This window comes from Sus scrofa, chromosome 10, assembly GCF_000003025.6.
Source record: "Sus scrofa isolate TJ Tabasco breed Duroc chromosome 10, Sscrofa11.1, whole genome shotgun sequence".
Taxonomy (NCBI): Eukaryota; Metazoa; Chordata; class Mammalia; order Artiodactyla; family Suidae; genus Sus; species Sus scrofa.
This window is the reverse complement of record NC_010452.4, coordinates 59,226,826-59,245,786: the sequence shown is the minus strand read 5'-3', so window position 1 is coordinate 59,245,786 and position 18,961 is coordinate 59,226,826. Positions and strand designations below refer to the sequence as shown.

General features: G+C 48.5%; 1 protein-coding gene across 9 annotated transcripts in view; it reads left to right on the top strand.

Moving 5' to 3' along the window:
- The window catches only part of CAMK1D (calcium/calmodulin dependent protein kinase ID), a 430,651-nt gene that overhangs the window by 384,405 nt on the left and 27,285 nt on the right, over positions 1 to 18,961 (top strand). For all 9 annotated transcript variants that reach the window (XM_021063979.1, XM_021063982.1, XM_021063978.1 and 6 more), the window contains 1 exon segment: positions 10,375 to 10,450. In XM_021063979.1, coding sequence (XP_020919638.1) covers positions 10,375 to 10,450 — 76 coding nt within the window.

Below are 18,961 nucleotides of genomic sequence, written 5' to 3'. Positions count from 1 at the left end.
GGTTTTTATTTATTCTTCACTTAAATATCATATTTTACTACACGGCTCTGAGCATTACATCATTGTTCTCCCCCTCTGAGTCTGTTAGTGTTGAGACAGGACTTTATGTAACTGATAAGTTGTCGCCCAGGGCACAGATGGGGAGGTGAAAGACCCGGATGAGAACTTCCGCTTTCCTTCTCTCTCAGCAGCTCCTCAGGGGCAACCGACAGCCACCGTTTCATCACACCGGGCACTGCCTCCAGACCCCACTTGTCGGAGAGAACAGCGCCCTCCCCCCATCTGGGGAAACTAGCAGGGCTTATTATTAACCTTGACCTAGTGAGTATGGACAAAGGCAAAAGTTCATGGTCAGAACGTGGGCAAAGTAAACCCAGCCCTGCCCGGAGGAGCCTCCACGTGTTCATCCCACTAAATCCGTCTTAACACTGTTTGGAAAATACCCTCTAACGTTCTGGAATTTCTCAAGGACTCCTCCTTAAATACTTGAATACTGGGACGGAGTTTCATGGTTTCTAAACTGGTACCATTTTGCGGTGGTGGGCAGGAAGGAAGCGCTGCTGTGTTTTGTAGCTTAGTCTTTTTTTTTTTTTTTTTCTTTTGATGACTATAAACCAAAACATTGGAATGACCAGAACTGTCTTCTTGATGGCGAAGGGTAGCTCATCAGATTTCAGAAGTGAGGACGGGCCCCAGTGCAAAGCTGCCATCCCTCTGCGGTCACAAATCCCTCCGGGCTGAGGCCGCATCCAGGGACAACCTGCAGGGAACACGTGACGGGGTTTTGTGCTGCCACATTGCTCCAAACACTTTGCCTCCTCCGTCGCACTGAGTTCCAGGTCTCTCCCACATTTGCAAACACCAGATACCAGCTGCCCTCTCGTGTTCCACTCCCTTCCCGTCTCTTTGCCTCGTTCCACCACCCACCAGCCACATTCTGGCTTTGGTCGCATTTAAATAGTAACCCAGCTCAGAGCAGACTGGTAATGAGAAACCAGGATGGGGCCTTCACGGGGATTCTTCATGCCTGTGGTAAAATTCAAGAAGCTACTAGGAAAATCTGAGTGAGCTGCCCTTCCGCGATGCATTTTTAGTAAATTACAACTCTTGGAGAGGACGAGAAAGAGCAAAGGCACCTATAACCCATGAAAGAGCATGGAGCTAGCCCAGGACCTTCTGCTCTTCTCTGTGACTTCGGGCTGGAGGCAAACCACAGGCAAGCAGTGATTCTGTATTTCAGTTGTGTGTTCATTTGCGAACAATCCAGACACTCTGAACCCAGGTAAAGCAGCACCTGTTTAGTAAGATGCTCGCCACAAAGCCCCTCCTGATCTTATTTCTTTTCTTTTGTTTTTAATTACCCTCCTGCTGAAAATGCTGCTGACGGGAAGCAGATCGAAGCCACCCCATCGTTGTAGCTCTTACCGAGGCTGGATTCAGCGCCAGGCTGTGTGCCTGAATTTTATTTTCCTTGAGCTTTAGAATCTTATTTACCATCTCTGAGCAGATCACTACTGCGTAGAAAGGTCCTGTTTCTTTCCCACTGATTTTTTTTTTTTTTGAGGTATAGTTAATTTACAATGTTGTGTTAGTTTCAGGTGGATGGTAAATGATTGAGTTTTATATTATATATACACACACGTATACATAATATGTGCATACATATGGGTGTGTGTGTGTGTGTGTGTGTGTGTGTATTCTTTTTCAGATTCTTTCCCCTTACAGGTTGTTACAGACATTGCATGTAGTTCCCTGTGCTCTGCAGTAGGTCCTTGGCGTTTATCTATATATGGTAATGAGTGTGGCCATCTCTTTACCAGGATCCTTTTCGCCACCTCAGTGACGCACAGTGTCACTCACTAACTCTTGGGAACTATATTGTGTTTGGCTTGAGACTGTCCACTTACCCACCAGCAAAGGAGCTGTGTCCCTTTCTCACTACCTGTGGAAATCAAGTCAGGTGTCCAGCCTTGGGCACAAATTCCTAGCAGTATCGTGGCCGTCTGGATCCATGGTTCCACACCCTCAGTCTCAACCAGGTGCAGATCAAAAAAAATTTTTTTATTTGCCAGAAAGCTCCCCAGACAGACATTGCATTTGTTGCACGCCAGCGACGATTTACAGAGCATAACCGCTGCATTAGGTATTTCAGGGTGTCTGGAGATGATTTAACGTCTACAGGAGGATATCATGGGTTACATGCAAGTACTGTACCATCTTAGGTGAGGGGCTTCATCATCCTCTGACTTCGGCAGCACAGGGTTCTGGACCCCATTTCCTGCAGATACTGAGGGGTGACCGTGCACCTTAGAATGAGGGGATACCTGCAGCTCTGCGGGTGAGCACACATTCTTTTCCATGAAGAGCTAACTCTGGAACATACCCTTCAAGACAGGAAACTGAGGCACAGAAAGAGAATGCATTCACTGGAGTTCCTGTTGTGGCCCAGCAGGTTAAGAATCAACCGCAGCAGCTCGGGTCGCTGCAAAGTTTCAGGTTCGATCCCCAGCCCAACTCGGTGGGTTAAAGGAGCCGGCGTTGCTGCAGCTGTGGCTCAGATTTGGTCCCTTCCCTGGAACGTCCATATGCCTCAGGTGCAGGCATAAAAATTAAAAATTAAAAAATGAAAGGGGAATGGATTTGAGATGCTCTGGGTGGGGCGCAGTCTGTCCTCTGATTCAGTGCTGGGTCAGCGGTGACAGAGGCTCCCCTCCCTCTCCGTGTGCTCACTCCAACTTTAAAGCCCACGTGGAGGTTCGGTGCTCTCCCATGAGATCAGCTCCTCCTCTCTTAGGCTCCTTCCTCAAATGCCTGTCACAGTACCCAGCATGTTGAGCACTGGAACTTGTTTCCAGTCTCCGTGTCTTCGAGGTCCCCTGACCTCCTTTCATAAGCCACTTAGGAAAAGCCATGGTATTAAAAGAAATCTTTACCACTTCTGACCTTGATTGGCTTTCGTGTCTCAGAGCCTTTTCCTCCCCACCCTGACATGCATCAAGTTCAAGGCAAATGCTTTTGGCCGTGGCCTCCTCAGGGAGGCGGGGCCAGCCAGCAGGAGCTGCAGGTGAACCTTCGACTAAGCTGTAGGCTCGCAGGTGGCCTGTCTGCTGACAGCGTAGGCTACATAGTAGGTTGGACGTTTCAAGCTCATGTTCCAAGACAGACGCTTGTTCCAAGACAGGTAGAGGGGCTGCTGATCTGAGTGTCCTGTCAGCTCTGCCTCAGCAGCTGGGACAGATGGCAGCGGTTTTACAGCACACTCCAGGGAATTAGGAAATGCACCCCAGTGTTCATAGTGGCACTATTCACAATGGCCAAGACACGGAAGCAACCTGTATGTCCATCCTCAGGGGAATGGATAAAGAAGATGTGGTACATATACACAATGGACTATTACACAGCAGTAAAAAAGAATGAAATAATGCCATTTGCAGCAACACAGGTGGACCTAGAGATTCTCATGCTAAGTAAGTCACATATATCATTTATATGTGAAATTAAAAATATGACACAAACAAACTTACAAAACAGAAAGAGACTCACAGACATAGAGAACAAAGTTAGGTTAATGTTCCCATTTTAAAGATGAGCAGAATTGAGGCTGCAAAAGGTGAAGTGACTTAATTAAGTCCATGCATGTAGTTAAGTGGTGGAGCCTAGGTTTCTTTCACTGAAAAGCCAGTGAACCTGACAGTTTAAAACTTCTTATGCTTTAGTTTAGACAACTAAAATTGTTTTAAGTTACAACAACCTACCTCCTGGCAACCTTTTCACATGCTTTACTTCTCATTTAGTTCCAAAACAATCCTTCATACCTTTCCTCCTTTTTTATCTGTAGACCTGTTACCTTATTCTTGGAGCACAATGTGAAAGCATATTCTTTCTTTTCCTTTTCTGTTTTTTTGTTTTTTTTTTTTTTGTTTTTTTTTTTGCTTTTTATGGCTGCGCCTGCAGTGTGTGGAGGTTCCTAGGATAGGAGTTGAATCATAGCAGCAGCTGCTAGCCTACACCACAGCCATGGCAACATCAAATCCGAGCCACATCTGCGACCTACACCACGGCTTACAGCAATGCCAGATCCCTAACCCACTAAAGGAGGCCATGGATCGAACCTGCATGCTCATGGATACCAGTCGGATTTGTTTCCACTGAGCCACGATGGGAACTCCTGAAGGCGTGTTCTTACAGCACTGCTGGCCACTGCGATTTCTTTCCCTGGCTGTGTCTTTCCCTTTCTTTTCCATTTGCACCTTTCCCATCATTTGACTCTTAAAAGTAATATATTTTTTTCCTCGGATATTTTTGAGTCTTATTTAGAGCAAGTTCAGTATTTTCAGAGATTGATTTCCGTAGAGTTAAACTTAAAAATCAGCCACCCCTCTCCCATCTTGCCACGATCTTACCTGAGTCTGATCATCTTTAGGAAGGCAGCTGAGGCTGGCTTTATGTCTGTGGCTCTTGTCTACCCTCAGCATCCCGGGGAGCAGGTGTACCGTGGGGACAGGGGCCACATGTGCTGTTTTTACCCTTAAAGCCAGAGCCTGGAATGGGAGGCAGCCCATTAAATGATGGAATGAGGGAGAAAAGCCACCACCGTGGTTCTGGACACTGGCTCTCCTTTTCCAGCTGCTCCTCTCACCTTGGGCTGCCCCCTCCTGACTGCATTCTTGTCCTTCCACTGGAAGTGTTTTTTTGTTTTTTGAGGTTTTTTTCATTTCTGTTTTTGGCCATCCCATGGCATATGGAGTTCCCGGGCCACGGATCAGATCTGAGCTGCAGTTGTGGCAATGTCGGATCCCTAACCCACTGTGCCGGGCTGGGTATCAAACCTGCGTCCCAGTGCTCCAGAGACATCCTGATCCCGCTGTGCCACAACGAGAGCTCCTGGAAGTGGTTGTTTCTGAGTGGTCCTCAAACATTCGTGGAGGAGAACATGTCACCTGGAAGATGACCGAGGTACCGTGCTGAGATCCCAGGCTCCCCTCGCTGCAGAGACTGTTCTCAGCACATCCTTGGACACAAGAGAAGGGAAAATTCCTCTTCTATTTTATTAGAGCCCCAAGAATTAATGCCCTTGGCCCCCACCCCCGCAAGCCGCTCTCCTCCTTTCTCCTTGCACTTGGTTAAGCTTTTTTTTCTCGCTCTCTTTCAGTAAGGAAAATGGGCAACTTCATTGTTTTAAAAACAACATGAAAGGTTTCTGCAAATTTTTTTTTGTTCATTTTGAAATCTCTGGAGTCCTTCCCTTTACCAGGAATTCCCTGCTCTAAATCAATCTAAAACAGCTTGCTTCATAGAAGGCATTGCTCTCACCACGTGGAATTTTCCACCGTGGGTTGATAGTGAGGCTCACAGCAGTAAATTCAATTATTTTAAATTCTGAAGCTACTGTTTCACTGCAGAGCGTGGGGTAAGCTCAGTAAGAAGGAACAGCTGTCCACGGATCTCCCGTAGCCCCTGCCCCAGCTCTGCTAAGGCTGCGTGGTTTACACGGACGTAACTTCTGTTTACTGGTGTAAATTGGGCAAAGCAGCTGGGCTGCTGTCTCTTTAGGGAACAGCCAGGAAAACTGGACTAACAGCCTTGAGATCTGACCAGGAGGGAGGAGGTTGTGAGAAACCATTTAATGGCACCTCTTTTCTGCCCTGTCGCCCTAAAACTCGTTATTCCGAAATCCCTCTGAGAAAAGCTTTTCCAAGGAGAGCAGCGTGGATGACAGACAGCCCCATGCAGAGAATTCGGGCTAACTCTGCTGCTTTTCCCCTCCAAATTTACATCAGAAATAATTTGCTCGAAGCCATGTATTTAGCAATTGATCTTCCTTGTACCTAATAATGGGTATTTCCCAAGGGACAGTTGCTTACAATTCAGAATTTATTTGGGACCCTCTTTTTTTTTTTTTTTTTTTTTTCCCCCTGTAGCTACTCATTAAAAATATTCGAGGAGGCTAAGGTAATTTGTAAATCAGTTGTCTGGCTTGTGTGCTGAGTACATTGGGTCCAGTCGAATGACCACTTCGAGAATAACCAGAATGTACTAAGCCCTGAAAATGCAGACTAGAGATGTGGTCCTGCCCTTCAGCAGCATGACGTCTGGTATATGACAGTGCGATGCGTTAGGTGTGGCCCCTATAGGAGGCTCGTGTGTTACAGGTTTGGGTGCATGGACCTGGGAACCCAGCTGTCACGGCCCCGCACGTGTCCGCCAGGTAAAGCTGCCCCACGGCACCCTTGCCTTCTCCACCTAAAAGGCTGATGTCAGCCAGGCCTTAAGGGGCAGGCAGGAGGTTGGACCTAAAACCTATCTTGCATCTCTCTCTTCAGCACCTCTGGGTGGGTGGGTCTCTTTGCTGCCCTGATGGCCACTGACAGCACCCAGGGACCAGGCCTTGAAATGCATGGGAGGAACATGTGTGCCCTGCTCCCTGACATTTGCTGTGCCTGTGCCAGGAAACTCAGCCCCTTCCTGCTCTGCCAGGGGGCCGATGGCATCAGCAACAGCCATAGCATCTTTTGATGACGGCTCTCTCTGGCAGTCGCTCCAATTAAGCTCTTTCCATTCAAAGCCCCTCTCTAGAAGAAGGTGTGGCCAGAGCTACTGCCAGCCTCCCGCTGCCCGTGACTTGTGCCGGGTCCAATTAGAGGAGAAACTGCTTTTGCCTAAATGCAGATATACTTGATCAGTGTCAGGGAAGAGGTGAGAGGTGACCAGAACCCTTGTGACTTCCCAGGGTTCCAGAGGGATGGTGCTGTTGGCCCCCCTCGGTCTGAAAGCTCATTTGCTGTTTGAAAGTTTCTAAGTTGGAGGCTGTGACTTTATCTTATTTTATTATTTTTATTTTTTTGTCTTTTCAGGGCTGCACCCTTGGCATGTGGAAGTTCCCAGGCGAGGGGCTGCATCGGAGCTGTAGCCACCGGCCTGCGCCACAGTCACAGCAACTTGGGATCCGAGCCGCGTCTGCAACCTACACCACAGCTCACGACAACACCGGATCCTTAACCCACTGAGCAAGGCCAGGGATTGAACCTACGTCCCCATGGATGCCAGTCAGGTTCATTTCTGCTGAGCCACAACGGGAGCTCCCATGGAGGCTGTGACTTTTTAGAAGTACAGCTGGGTGCTTGCCAACGTTAGACGATCAATTAAATAACGTGAGAGAGTCTGACTGCTTCTCAGAGTGAAAACTGGTCCCTAAAGAGATCAGAGAGAGAAGGGGAGTCTCCCAGCACTGCCTGCTGCTCCACGGCTGACAGGGATGGAGGGAATGATGAGAGGACCACAAACCAGATGGATGCAACAGGCTGGCAAAACGATAGCGAGTACAGGACACAGAAGGAGAGGGAGAGGGGAGAATATTCCAGCTAATCTCAGGGCCCCCACATGATTCAGTCACCATGTCAAAGCCACAGCAAATTGTCAGGACGGTTTTGAATCTTGCCTGAGAATTTTTTTTTTTTCCAAGAATTACTATGAGATGAAAAGTTAGCTCTTTCAAGCTAGGTGGGCTTGTGCAGAGTCCCCCAAAACATGTGCTTCCAGGAATCATATCACAAGTGCAAAGAGAATTTACACCATTTGTGTGGGTGCTATCATGCATATTTTTAAATATCTTAAGTTGGTGAGAATTGTATTTCCAAGTCAACTTGCTTTGTCTTTTTTCTTTAATCATGGCATGACAGTTCTGCCCTCTGGATTTTGGTTCAAGTGCAATGAAAAACCTCACCAGAGGGCAAATCATTTTTCTGCCTCTAAATGGTTAAACAGTGTTTATATTTTGTTGCAGTTGCTGTAACCCAGCTAAGACACAACACCAAAGAGAACAAGAAATGTTTGGCACAAGTACTTAGCACCCCACCCCTGCTGTAGGTACCCTGGTATCTGTTAATTGTTTGGAACTTTTCCCTAACATCCGTGCTGTTGATCTGAATCTGGAGTCTTTTTATACATTAAAAAAAAAAAAAATGATGTGTCATCCATGGTTTCAAGAATCTGAACATCCCAAGTAACACCCAAGCTCCAAGTTGCATAAAAATCAGCCACTTGTTGAAGTTCCCATCATTGCACAGCGGAAACAGATCTCACTAGGATCCATGAGGTTGCGGGTTTGATCCCTGGCCTCGCTCAGTGGGTTAAGGGTCTGGTGTTGCCATGAGCTGTGGTGTAGGTCAAGGACACGGAGTGGATCTGGCGTTGCTGGGACTGTGGTGTAGGCTGGCAGCTGTAGCTCCGATTTGACCCCTAGCCTGGGAACCTCCCTGTACCGCAGGTGCGGCCCTAAAATGGCAAAAATAAAATAATAAAATAAAATAAAGAACCAGCCGCTTGCTCAGCAGGTCTCTGCAGTGCATTGCCCAATTCTCCCAAACGCTGGCGAATTTGCCAGACTGAAGGCAAAGTACTGGATGTGCAGCTGCCCCCGGGGGTGTGGACATCAGATGTCTGGGCAGGAACCGTGTTTGTTATTCTCTTGTTTGCTGAGCGGTGGATGGCGGCCAGGACTGTTTCCTAACAGATGATGATGGGAAGAAGGATGTTCTTGTTGAAAGCATCCTTCCTCCCACACCCACAGGGCTGGAAAACCGTGAGGAGGGCTTGCGCAGGAGAGCAGAGGATCAGGTCTTTCTAGGAGTCAGGCCTGCTTTCTGGGCTGCCTTTTAGCAGAAAAAAATGTACAAATGCATTTCTTCTGCTCATGTTAATTTTTTTTTTTTAATTCTGATCGGAAGTTTGGAGGAATTGGGGCTGAATCCCACAGTTTAGGTTTGGGGATTATCTGTGGATTGAGTCTCTTACCATCATAACCAGAAACATCCAATGGGAATTTGCGCCCCCCCCATCCCCTTGCTCATGAAGGTGCTTATCTGCAGCAGGATGAGAGGATTTCCCTGAGTCGTTTCTGCAGAAGGACTTTTCTTACAGACTGAAGAAACTCTCTAGCTTCACGGTCTATAGCTCACAGTGGAAAGAGCTGGGACAAGGGTGAGATTGAGTCGTGTTCAAATCCTAATTGGTTCCTCTCTCCTGTGTGACCTTAAAAAAGGAATGTCTTTGAGGCTAATTTTTCTTAGGGATCAGGGGCAGATGATGGTCGTTGTCAGAGGTGTTGGGGGGATTAAAGTCGAGAACGTTCGTCCACGACCAGAAGAAGAGCCAGATCACAGCGGGCACTTTCTTCCGTTAGTTCAGGTTGGTGTAGCGGCTACTTGGCAGCTGGATCCTTTGGGTGAATTACTTGGCCTTTGAGTCCCTGCGTCCTCTCCTGTCACTTGGGAATAATGGTGATGACCAAGCCGCACCCCCCTGGAATGGTTTCGGGGCGGGTGGCAGGGGGGAGAGTTCAAACTTCCCAACTGATAGGACAGGCAACGCCGCCAGTGCGCCAGTGCTGAGTGCCTCGTGAGCTAGAGCTGTTTTTATTTTCTCTACCTTCTTACATTTTCTGAAAAGTCTGTCCTCAGCCCTTCAACGAGATGTATTTTCATAAAAAGGAGAGTTTACTTCTGCAGAAGATTTTACTCTCTTCTCGTGTGTGTATTTACTCTTTGCACAAATACACATGGCAGATCCCGCCCGGTGCCAGACCCTGGGTAGGTATCCAGCCCTAGGCAGCAGGCACGGGCCAGGCACAGGGAGTGTGGAAGAGGGTGCAAGATCAGCCAGGCCCCTGGACAGGGGATTCCGGATGAAAGCGGGTTAGAACCAAGGAGGTGAGATTCAGGAGCGTTTTTCCTGTTTCGCAGATGAGAAAATGAAATGGCAATAGTGACAGGTAACTACCTAGACCTGAAACCTCAGAGGAGGAACTAGAACAGGTCTGATGCAGAATCCCAGAGACAGCTTTAGGTCTAACCTTGACTCCGACCGAGTTCCATGAGGGCAGAGGGAGGGGGCTTCGCCTTCCTGTCCCCACAGCACCTAGAAAGACCCTCCACAGGGCCAGAAATGCTTCCTTGGATGGATTTGGGGCAAAGTCATACCCCAGGTCCAGGCTGAGTGTCCTCCTATCTCCCTGTCTGGTCTCAGCCTCAGCGCTTAGTGCCACCCTGACATAAAGGGCCTCCCGTGAAGTATGTGCTGACTGATTGATAACTCAGGTCTCTCTCTCTCTTATGCACACATACACACACACTCATACATGTCCACACATGCATACACACTCAATGCCTACACACACCGTCTCGATCCCTTTTTTTCTAGTTGCAAAAGCCAACAGATAGATCAGATCCGATCTCTCTACTCAGTTTTTAGAATCACAGAAAGTTCAGCCCAAGCAGCAGACCAAAAGAAAACAAAGAAAGAAAACCACCTAAAAACTGCCTTATGTCGTAGTCACTTAAGTTGTCCGGCTTGTGTCTCTCCTTTGTCATTTCACAGCTCCCGAGGTCCTCGCCCAGAAACCCTACAGCAAAGCTGTCGACTGCTGGTCCATTGGGGTGATTGCCTATATCTTGTAAGTATGGCTTGCCACCTCGGCTGCTCCTTCTTTTTTTTTTTTTTTTTTTAATTGCAGCAAGATATGCATTTCATTTCGTGCACCCAGTTTACCGTGTTTTCAAGAGTACAGTTCAGTCTGCATCAGGCGCATTCACACCATTGCACAGCCGTCACCACCATCCATCTCCAGAACTTTCTCATCTTCTAAAACCGAAACCCTAAACCCGCTAAACATCCATTCCCATCTCTTTCCCCCAGCCCCTGGCCACCACCATTCTGCTTTCTGTCTCTATGAATTTGACTTCTCTAAGGCATCTTAGGGAGATGGAATCATAAAATCTTTGTCCTTTTTGTCTGGTTTTTTTTTTTTCTTCCACTTAGCGTAGTATCTTCAAGGTTTATCCAAATTGTAGTACGCATCAGAATTTCATTGTTTTTTGAGGCTAAATTGTATCCCATTGTTGGTATGTATTACATTTTATTTATCCATTCATCCATCAACGGACGCTTGAATTGTTTCCACCTCTGGCTATTTATTGTGCATATTGCTGTTAATGGACATAGGTGTGCAAGTTCTGTTTGAGTCCTGCTTTCAGTGCTTTGGGGTTTATACTCAGAAGTAGGACTCCTGGATCATATGGTAATTCTCTGTTTAACTACTAGAGGAGCTGCCCTATTGTTTTCTGAAACAACATCAGCATTTTACATTCCCGACAATGATGCACAAGGGTCCAGGTTCTCTACATCCTTGCCAAGGCTTACTTTCCGTCCTTGATAACAGCCATCCCGCTATGTGTGAAGGGGCATCTCATGGCAGGTTAGATTTGCATTTCTCTTATGACTTAGTGACGTTGAACAGCTTTTTAATGCACCACCCTGGCTTTTCTGGGGATACAAACCACCATGAAAATATTAAGGCATCTGCAACAGAAATCACAGTGAGAAAAAGGTGATGAAAACCAGAATTTAGCTTTCAGATTCCTCATTTCTTCTCAGGCGCCTTTCCTCCACGACCCAGGAAATGCCGTCGTCATAGGCTTGTTGCACTTATTTTAGGATGGTCACTTTGGGTTTGTATTGTTTCGTTTTGCTTATGAGGTCCACTGTACAATTTCTTTCTAAGTTACAATTTTGGCAAGTTCCCTTTGTGGCTCAGCAATAACGAACCCGACTAGTACCCATAAGGATTTGGGTTCCATCCCTCACCTCGCTCAGTGGGTTAGGGATCTGGTATTGCCATGAGCTGTGGTGTAGGCCAAAGAGGCAGCTCAGATCCCGCATTGCTGTGACTGTGGTATAGGCTGAAGCTGCAGCTCCAGTTGAACCTCTAGCCTGGGAACTTCCATATATGCCATGGTGCAGCCCCGAAAAACAAAACAAAACAAAAGTTACAATTTTGTTTTGTCATGATCTGTTCAAGCACTTACTATGGAACATGCTTTCAGGGTAGGTTTAGGCCAACACGTTTCTGTAAATGATAGGAAATGAATTTCTCCTCCTCCTCATCCCCAAGGAGGCAGCGTCTTCTTGCCTTCGTGGCCCGCTGCACGTGGTGGGGCTGCGAGGGACGGTGATGGGACGAAGGTCTGGCAGTGGCCTCCTCCGGGAACCCTGGAAACGCTCGGCCTGTACGGGCTTTATCTCATTTTCTGAGAAGGGATTGTCCTTTGCACAGCTTACCCTCAACTGGGCAGCTCTTACAGCTTAGCGAGGGCTCAGCTAACAGCTCCTGTGGATTCTCGCCGTTATCACAGCGGAGTTTCCTCCGTTATCACATGCTTGGCGATTAGGACTCCCACGTACGGAATTAGGTAAAGGCCAGACTCATCTGAGCTGCAAAACTAATGTCTTACACATTATATAATGCTTTTAGTTCCAAGTCATGTTGGCTGTCTTCTGCAGTAGTTTCAGCTTTTTTGTTGGGCAGATGGGTTACAGACCCTCTTGAGAAGCTTGTGAAAGCTGGCAACCTCCTTCCCTGATAAATTCACACACACACACACACACACACACACGCACGCACGCACACGCACGCATGTGCACTTTTGCATACCATACTGGAGGGTCCTGGGTGAGCAGGTACTGGCCATGGGCCCTGTGTTATTTCCTTGGCTCCTGGAGCCCTCAGCTGTAACGTTCTTGTCCTCACTCGACTTGAGCATGAACGACTTAGAGAAATGAATGATAAGCCAGTCCCCCTCCCACAAAGCACTAAAACTTTTCATCTAGAAAAATCTTCCATGGGGCCAAGGAGAAGGTAGCCCTCCATTCGGCCTCCTGCTTATTTGTTCCTTTACACCTGTTGTGAATTATGAACCACTGCTCTGCTGGCACTAATGTCTACAGACATTAGTCTATAATCACATATATAGACTAAATGACACAGAGGGATTATTTCCCTGAAGTCTTGCATTGGGGTACAGTACCTCAGTACAGCTATGAGGATGTGTGACCTGCATTATTGGGATAAACAGTTTAAATCGAAGCCATGGTGCTATAGTCAGCTCATGCTGCTATAACAAAATATCATAGACCAGGTGCCTTAACCAGTTGACGTTAATTTCTCGCAGTCCTGGAACCTGAAACGTCAAGGTGCTGGCTGGGAAGAGCCCTCTTGCTGGCTTGAAGACGGCCCCCTTCTTGCTCTGCTCTCACATGGAGAGAGAGAGAGAAAGCTATTATCTCTTCATATAATGGCACCAGTGCTTTCATGAGGGCCCTACCCTCATAACCTCATCTAAACCTAATTAACTCTCAGAGACACCTCTCTAAATACCATCACATTGGCAGGTGGGCTTTCAGCCTACGAATTTGGATTATACAATTCAATCCATAGTCAGTAGTTTGGCTGAGCTGAGCTTAGCGAACATATTACAGCAGAATCCCCCTGAAATGTGGCCATTTCATGTCAGGCATGGTACCCACTTTACAATAGTGATGATATCAGATGTTTGTGTAACAGTGCAGTGTACCCTTGAGTGAAACCCCCATTGTGCTAGTGAGGAGGAAGGCAGGACATGGACTTGCAGTTGGTAATGAACCGCATTGGCCATGGCGCATGGGAGGCAGATAGCCCAAGGCCAGCGTGGTTAGAGTATAGTGTCAGGAGAGACCATCAGACAGCTGTATGTAAGAGGTGGGCGAGAGCTAAAGGAGACCTGGAAGAAAGTTTAGGCTTTAACCAAGTGCAGTGGGAAGCCAGAGAAGGGTTGACCAGCATCGTGACCCAATCTGATTTTCGCGTGAGTATTTTTCTACTCTGTGAACCAGGGGTTGGATGGGGCAAAAGAGGAGAGTGGAGATTTGTTCAGAGGCTCAGGTAGGATGAGTGGTGATGGTTGCTTCTACCAGGGAGGTAGTGATGGTGGCAGAGTAGTAGATACACCTTGGATATGAAGGATGAAGGAGAGAGATGTTTCAAGGATAAACCCAAGTTTGGGGTTTGAGCGATGGCTAAGAAAAAAGGATAGAAAGTGGTGGAGGAGCCAGTTTAGGGGGTGAGTGAATGAGATCAAGAATTTTGTTTTGGGCATTTTGAACTTGAGACACCATTGACTAGTGTAAGCACGTGTGGCGTTCAGAAGCCTGGGGTCGCGGTACTGGCCTATATATCTGAGTATGATCTGAGCAGTTACCCGTCCAAATCCTTATCGTGACAGAGTGCAATACAATAGTTGGTTGGGTTCAGATAGAGTGTTAAGCAAAGAGCTCCTGTATTTCTTGGTTTCTATTTTAAGTATAAACTTGATAAGCGTAATTCAACTTGATAGTTACCTGGTCACCACTGGCTTTGCTCCAGGGCCTCAGGTTGATTTCATGAGTGTGTCAGACTTCAAGATGGCAGCCTAAGTTTTTGTCTCCCTTGGAGCCTTCCAGAACTCTGAGAATCTCAAGCAGAAAATAAATGGACATCTCCTTTGTACCTTCCACTAGGTTCAGATCCTTATGAGTGAAATGCCGAATCCTAGATATAAATTGCTACATAATAGCGCTAAGCTTGGAGAACCACTGGTCTCAAATTCATCACTATCAGTGTCAACAACTGGCATTTCTCGCGTGCCTCCTCCATTCCAGGCACTGTGCTGGGTGCTAAAGATCAACAAGATGACAAGGACACGATGTGTCTCGTCAGAGTACTAACAATGCATATGGCAGGACAAGTAGTTTCCTAAGTAGATCGAGTGCCATGCAAGGCTTGTGTACAGCCCTCGGAGTTCCGAGGTGGAGCCATGGTCGAGGAGAACAGAGATATTGAGGAAGGAGATTCCACTGCTCCAGAGATGTCTAGAAGCTTGGAACAGACTAACAGAAGCAGAGAAGCCAGAGGATAACATCCCAGCTGACCAGGGAGGGATGCAGGCTCAGGAACAGGGGTGCCTGAGGCATGTTTGAGGGCTGATGAAAATATTCGGTGAAAGGCTATGGCCAGGTTGGTGTTCCTGGCACAAGGCTGGCTCTGGGTTGAGTGAGGATCAGGAGTTAGAACTCATGAACCTCAGCTGCAGACTCTTGCTGCTTCCCACCCATCCACTGTGCCCGGTTTTCCCATCCCATCCTTGGCCTGAAGATGGATGAGTAAGGCTACGGAATAGGTCGTGACCCACAGGCAGCACGTGGGGGAAGCCAGCCATGGGATCCATGCAGAGCCCTCCCTCCTCTTGACCCTGTAATGGGAAAGTGCTCAGCCTCTGCCATGTTTCGGAGAGCAGGGTATTATTTTCCTTCGATACACCTGTCGCACGGAACACCGGATTGCCGCAGCAGTGGCTGCAACCGCACCACACTGTCTCCTTCCTCAGGCCATGCCAACAGTCTTCCTTCTGTCAGGGCAGATCCTTGATGCTTTGGTTCTCTTCTGAGCTCCTCACCCATTTCTGCTATCCATCGTCTGGAAGGAGAAATAGTTCTCCCTAATAAGGACACTCATTTTTAAGAACCCTTTTGATAGGTCCTTACCCTGCCAGGAGTTTTCTTTGGAAATCAGGACCTGCCAACAACCCCATCTTTGCCTGAGTAGCTTAAGCTCCTGGGAAGGATGGAGGATGGCGTGGGCTGGAGACCTGGTGCGTCTGTTCACGTCCAGACTGGTGAGGTGGCTCAGCCAGGACAGCCCAGTTCAAAGAAAATCAGTTTCCTCACTTAGGATGAGAATCAGGGGAGTTCCTGTTGTGGCTCAGCAGTAATGAACCTGACTGGTATCCATGAGCATACGGGTGCGATCCCTGGCCCTGCTCAGTGGGTTAAGGACGGAGCATGGCCCTGAGCTGTGGTGTAGGTCACAGATGTGGCTCGGATCCCATATGCTATGGCTGTGGTGAGGCCGGCAGGTGCAGCTCCACTTTGACCTTTAGCCTGGGAACTTCCATAGGCCGCAAGTGCAGCCCTTAAAAAAAAAAAAAAAAAAAAAATTGGGAGTCAGCATCTCATTGACAAAATTCGATTCTGTGACCCGCGAGGCTACATTTCTACTCAGGCCTTCAAGGAGCTTATTTAATGATCACTTGCTGAAATTATGCCCAGGGATACCACAGGCCATGGAGAAGCCAACGAACGCTTGCTGACATGAGAACGCAGGAAGATCTTACTGAGATTAGGGCTTGCGGGCAGGCTGGATGGTCAGGGTGGACCTGGCCCTGGGTGGTGAGGGCACCTACCCATGCTATGACCTCCAACCCCTCTGTCCAGAAGAAACCCCAATCAAATACTTATGGAAACCCCCTTACTTTTGACCGGCCGCCTATGCTGGTCAGTTTTTTACACTATGGCACATACAAAAATTGGCCAGTGTCTACAACGTAATTCGCTTTGGAATGAGTGGGACTAAGAATGCCCAGCCCGCACACTGGGCCCGTTTTCTGAGACAGAGGACGAGCCTTACCAAGATAGTCATTCGGCCACTGACAGCTGCCTCTTTGCAGCTGCACATGTCCCAGGGAGCTTCCAGAAGAGAGACTGTGGTGTCCCTTCCGAGTCCCAGTGAAACAGCCCAGCCTGGGCTGTCGTGACGGGCATTACGCCCATCTGGATGAGGGCTGCGACCCTAATAGGAAGAATGAACTGCCGTTGTCCCCATAGTCATACGCTTTGCAAAAGACGCATGCTGCCTTCAGGCCACCACGGGCTCCCGGTCTGGACTTTTGACGTTAGACATTGCGAAGTAAAATTAGACCTGTTGCTGCATATTGCTCCGATGATTGTGGTGGATCGATTCACACTAGCTGACTCAACAGAGATTTTTTTTTTTTTTGTAAAGACCCAAAACCCAACAGGAAGGTCCCTTTACTACATCATAATGAGACGGGCGCCCTGCAGGGTGATGGTTATACACCCAGACAGCAGGGTCTGTCCTGTAGGAAGTGCTGCAGGAGAAAGCAGATCTGCACCGGGGCTTGCCTTAGTGAACGAGGCATCAGAGCAGTGGAGCTGGATGGCCTTGGATGTTTTCCTAAAGCTGCTCCAGGGGCTCCGGGTCACTGGTCCCTCCCAAAGGGGATTTCCGACAAGGGCACGGCTCTTGGCATTGGCTGGTCACGGTGGCCACGTGCAGACCTGCCGCTCCTTCCTCCGGCTTAAAGACCAGCCACCACTCTGCCCTCTTCCTCATTCCAGCCTCATCGTTTTTATGGCAGTGGGCATTGATGGTTGGTTATAGCCCCCAGGTTCAATGACATTTCATTGTGGCTTATTTCTGAAGAGTTCCAGAAAGATGCTCAGTCCCCCGCCCCCGCCCCCACAGTCTGTACTGAGTGGACGCTGTGGGGCCTCCATGCCTTCGTTTATAGCACAGCTTGACCCTATTTCAGCTTTATCCACGGGCTCGTGACCCTCTCTCTGCTGCTTTGGAAGAAAGACTGTTGATTGTCTGTTGACAGGTGGTTCACCTCTAACCCCTTAGGGCAGAGCCAGGCATAAAATACTCTCTGGTTTCCAAAAATGGGTGCCAGGATGTGCACAGGGTGAGGGAGGAAATTTTACAGGCAGTGCCACTGTGGCTCAGTGGGTTAAGAACTTGAGATTGTGTCTGTGAGGATGAAGCTTCCATCGCTGGCCTCCTTCCGTGGGTTAATGACCCAGCATTGCCGCAAGCTGTGGCATAGGTCGCAGATATGGCTCAGATCTGGCATTGCTGTGACTGTGGTGTAGGCGGCAGCTGCAGCTCTGATTCAACCCCTGGCCCAGGAACTTGCACATGCCCCAGGGGCAGCCCTAAAAAGAAAAAGAAAAAAAATCCATGTTTTCCATGGTGATGGGAGCAGCTTCTTCCTGCCGGTGGTTTCAGGGAAGGTGAAATCAACCTGAATCTGTGCCTTTGTCTTTGCAAAGGCCCTGGACGAGAGGACACCCAGCCGGAGGAGCAGAAAGGGTTAAATGTCTGCTTTTACTCCTGAACCATGAGGCTTCAGGCCAAACAGAAAAACATCTCACTTCCCATTGCTCTCTTACTTCATGTCAGCATCATTGGAAACTGTCATTTAAGTCGCAGCTAAATGCTGCAGGATATTTAGCCTGGAGAAAGGAAGGCGGGATAGACATTCATTCACTTAACATTTATTGATCCTAATGTGTGTTGGGTGATGGGACGGGCTGCTGAGATGGATCCATGACCGCCCTGGCCATGGAGGCGCTTCCTGTCTGTCAGTGGGAGGTGACAGTAAAGAGATAACGCAGTCAGGTCCTGCTGGCTGTTGCTGAGATGGGAGGTGGGAGCTTTGGGAGCTCCTGGCGGGGGTGGGGGGTGATGTGAACCCCGCCCAGGCCTCAAGGAGGGCTCTGTAAGAGGGTACCCGGTGGTTGGGGCTTGGCAGGACTGTCTTCCAGCGTCAGCGAGGCTGCCAGGCAGGGGAGAGTGAGGGTTTATTCTCCAAGACCCAATTATCTAAGAATATGATGCGCTTACTGTGTTCAATGGAAGATGGACCCGTCACTTTGAGACACAGTTTTTTAAGATACAGTGTGGGAGATTTGATTCAGCTTTGAAGTCTGATAGCCAACACTTGATGAAGGGGAAAATAAAATCTTTGAATTCTCAGGATGTTTACTTCACCCAGCACCGCACAGAACGAACGGAAGAATCAGAAGACGCCTTTCTTAGGTTCTTAGGTTTTAAAAGCTTTACCGTCTAGAATGTAGCCCAGCAGCACAGGGGCGGGAGGGAGGCGGTGCACAGAGTTAAAGACAGCAAAAGGCACATGGGGTGGCCTGGCCGGGAGCTGCAATCACAAGTCAGAAATTCAGACCTCTTACTGAGCTGGGTGTGTGGCTGGGAGGAGGAGGTGAGCAGCAGGTGGGAAGGGGAGCGGTACCGGCTCAGCGCAGGAAGTCTGGAAGCGCTCGCAGAGGTGGCTCAGAAGGAGGGACCAGAAGCCCATGACACGGCGCCAGGTACAGGTGCCCTGGGCCCGGACGGCACAGGGGACCACGTCCCACCTTCGGACCACATTGTTGTGCTCTCACAGCGCATCTCCGAGGACTGGAGTTCCCGTGGTGGCACAGCGGTAATGAACCCGACTAGAATCCATGAGGATTT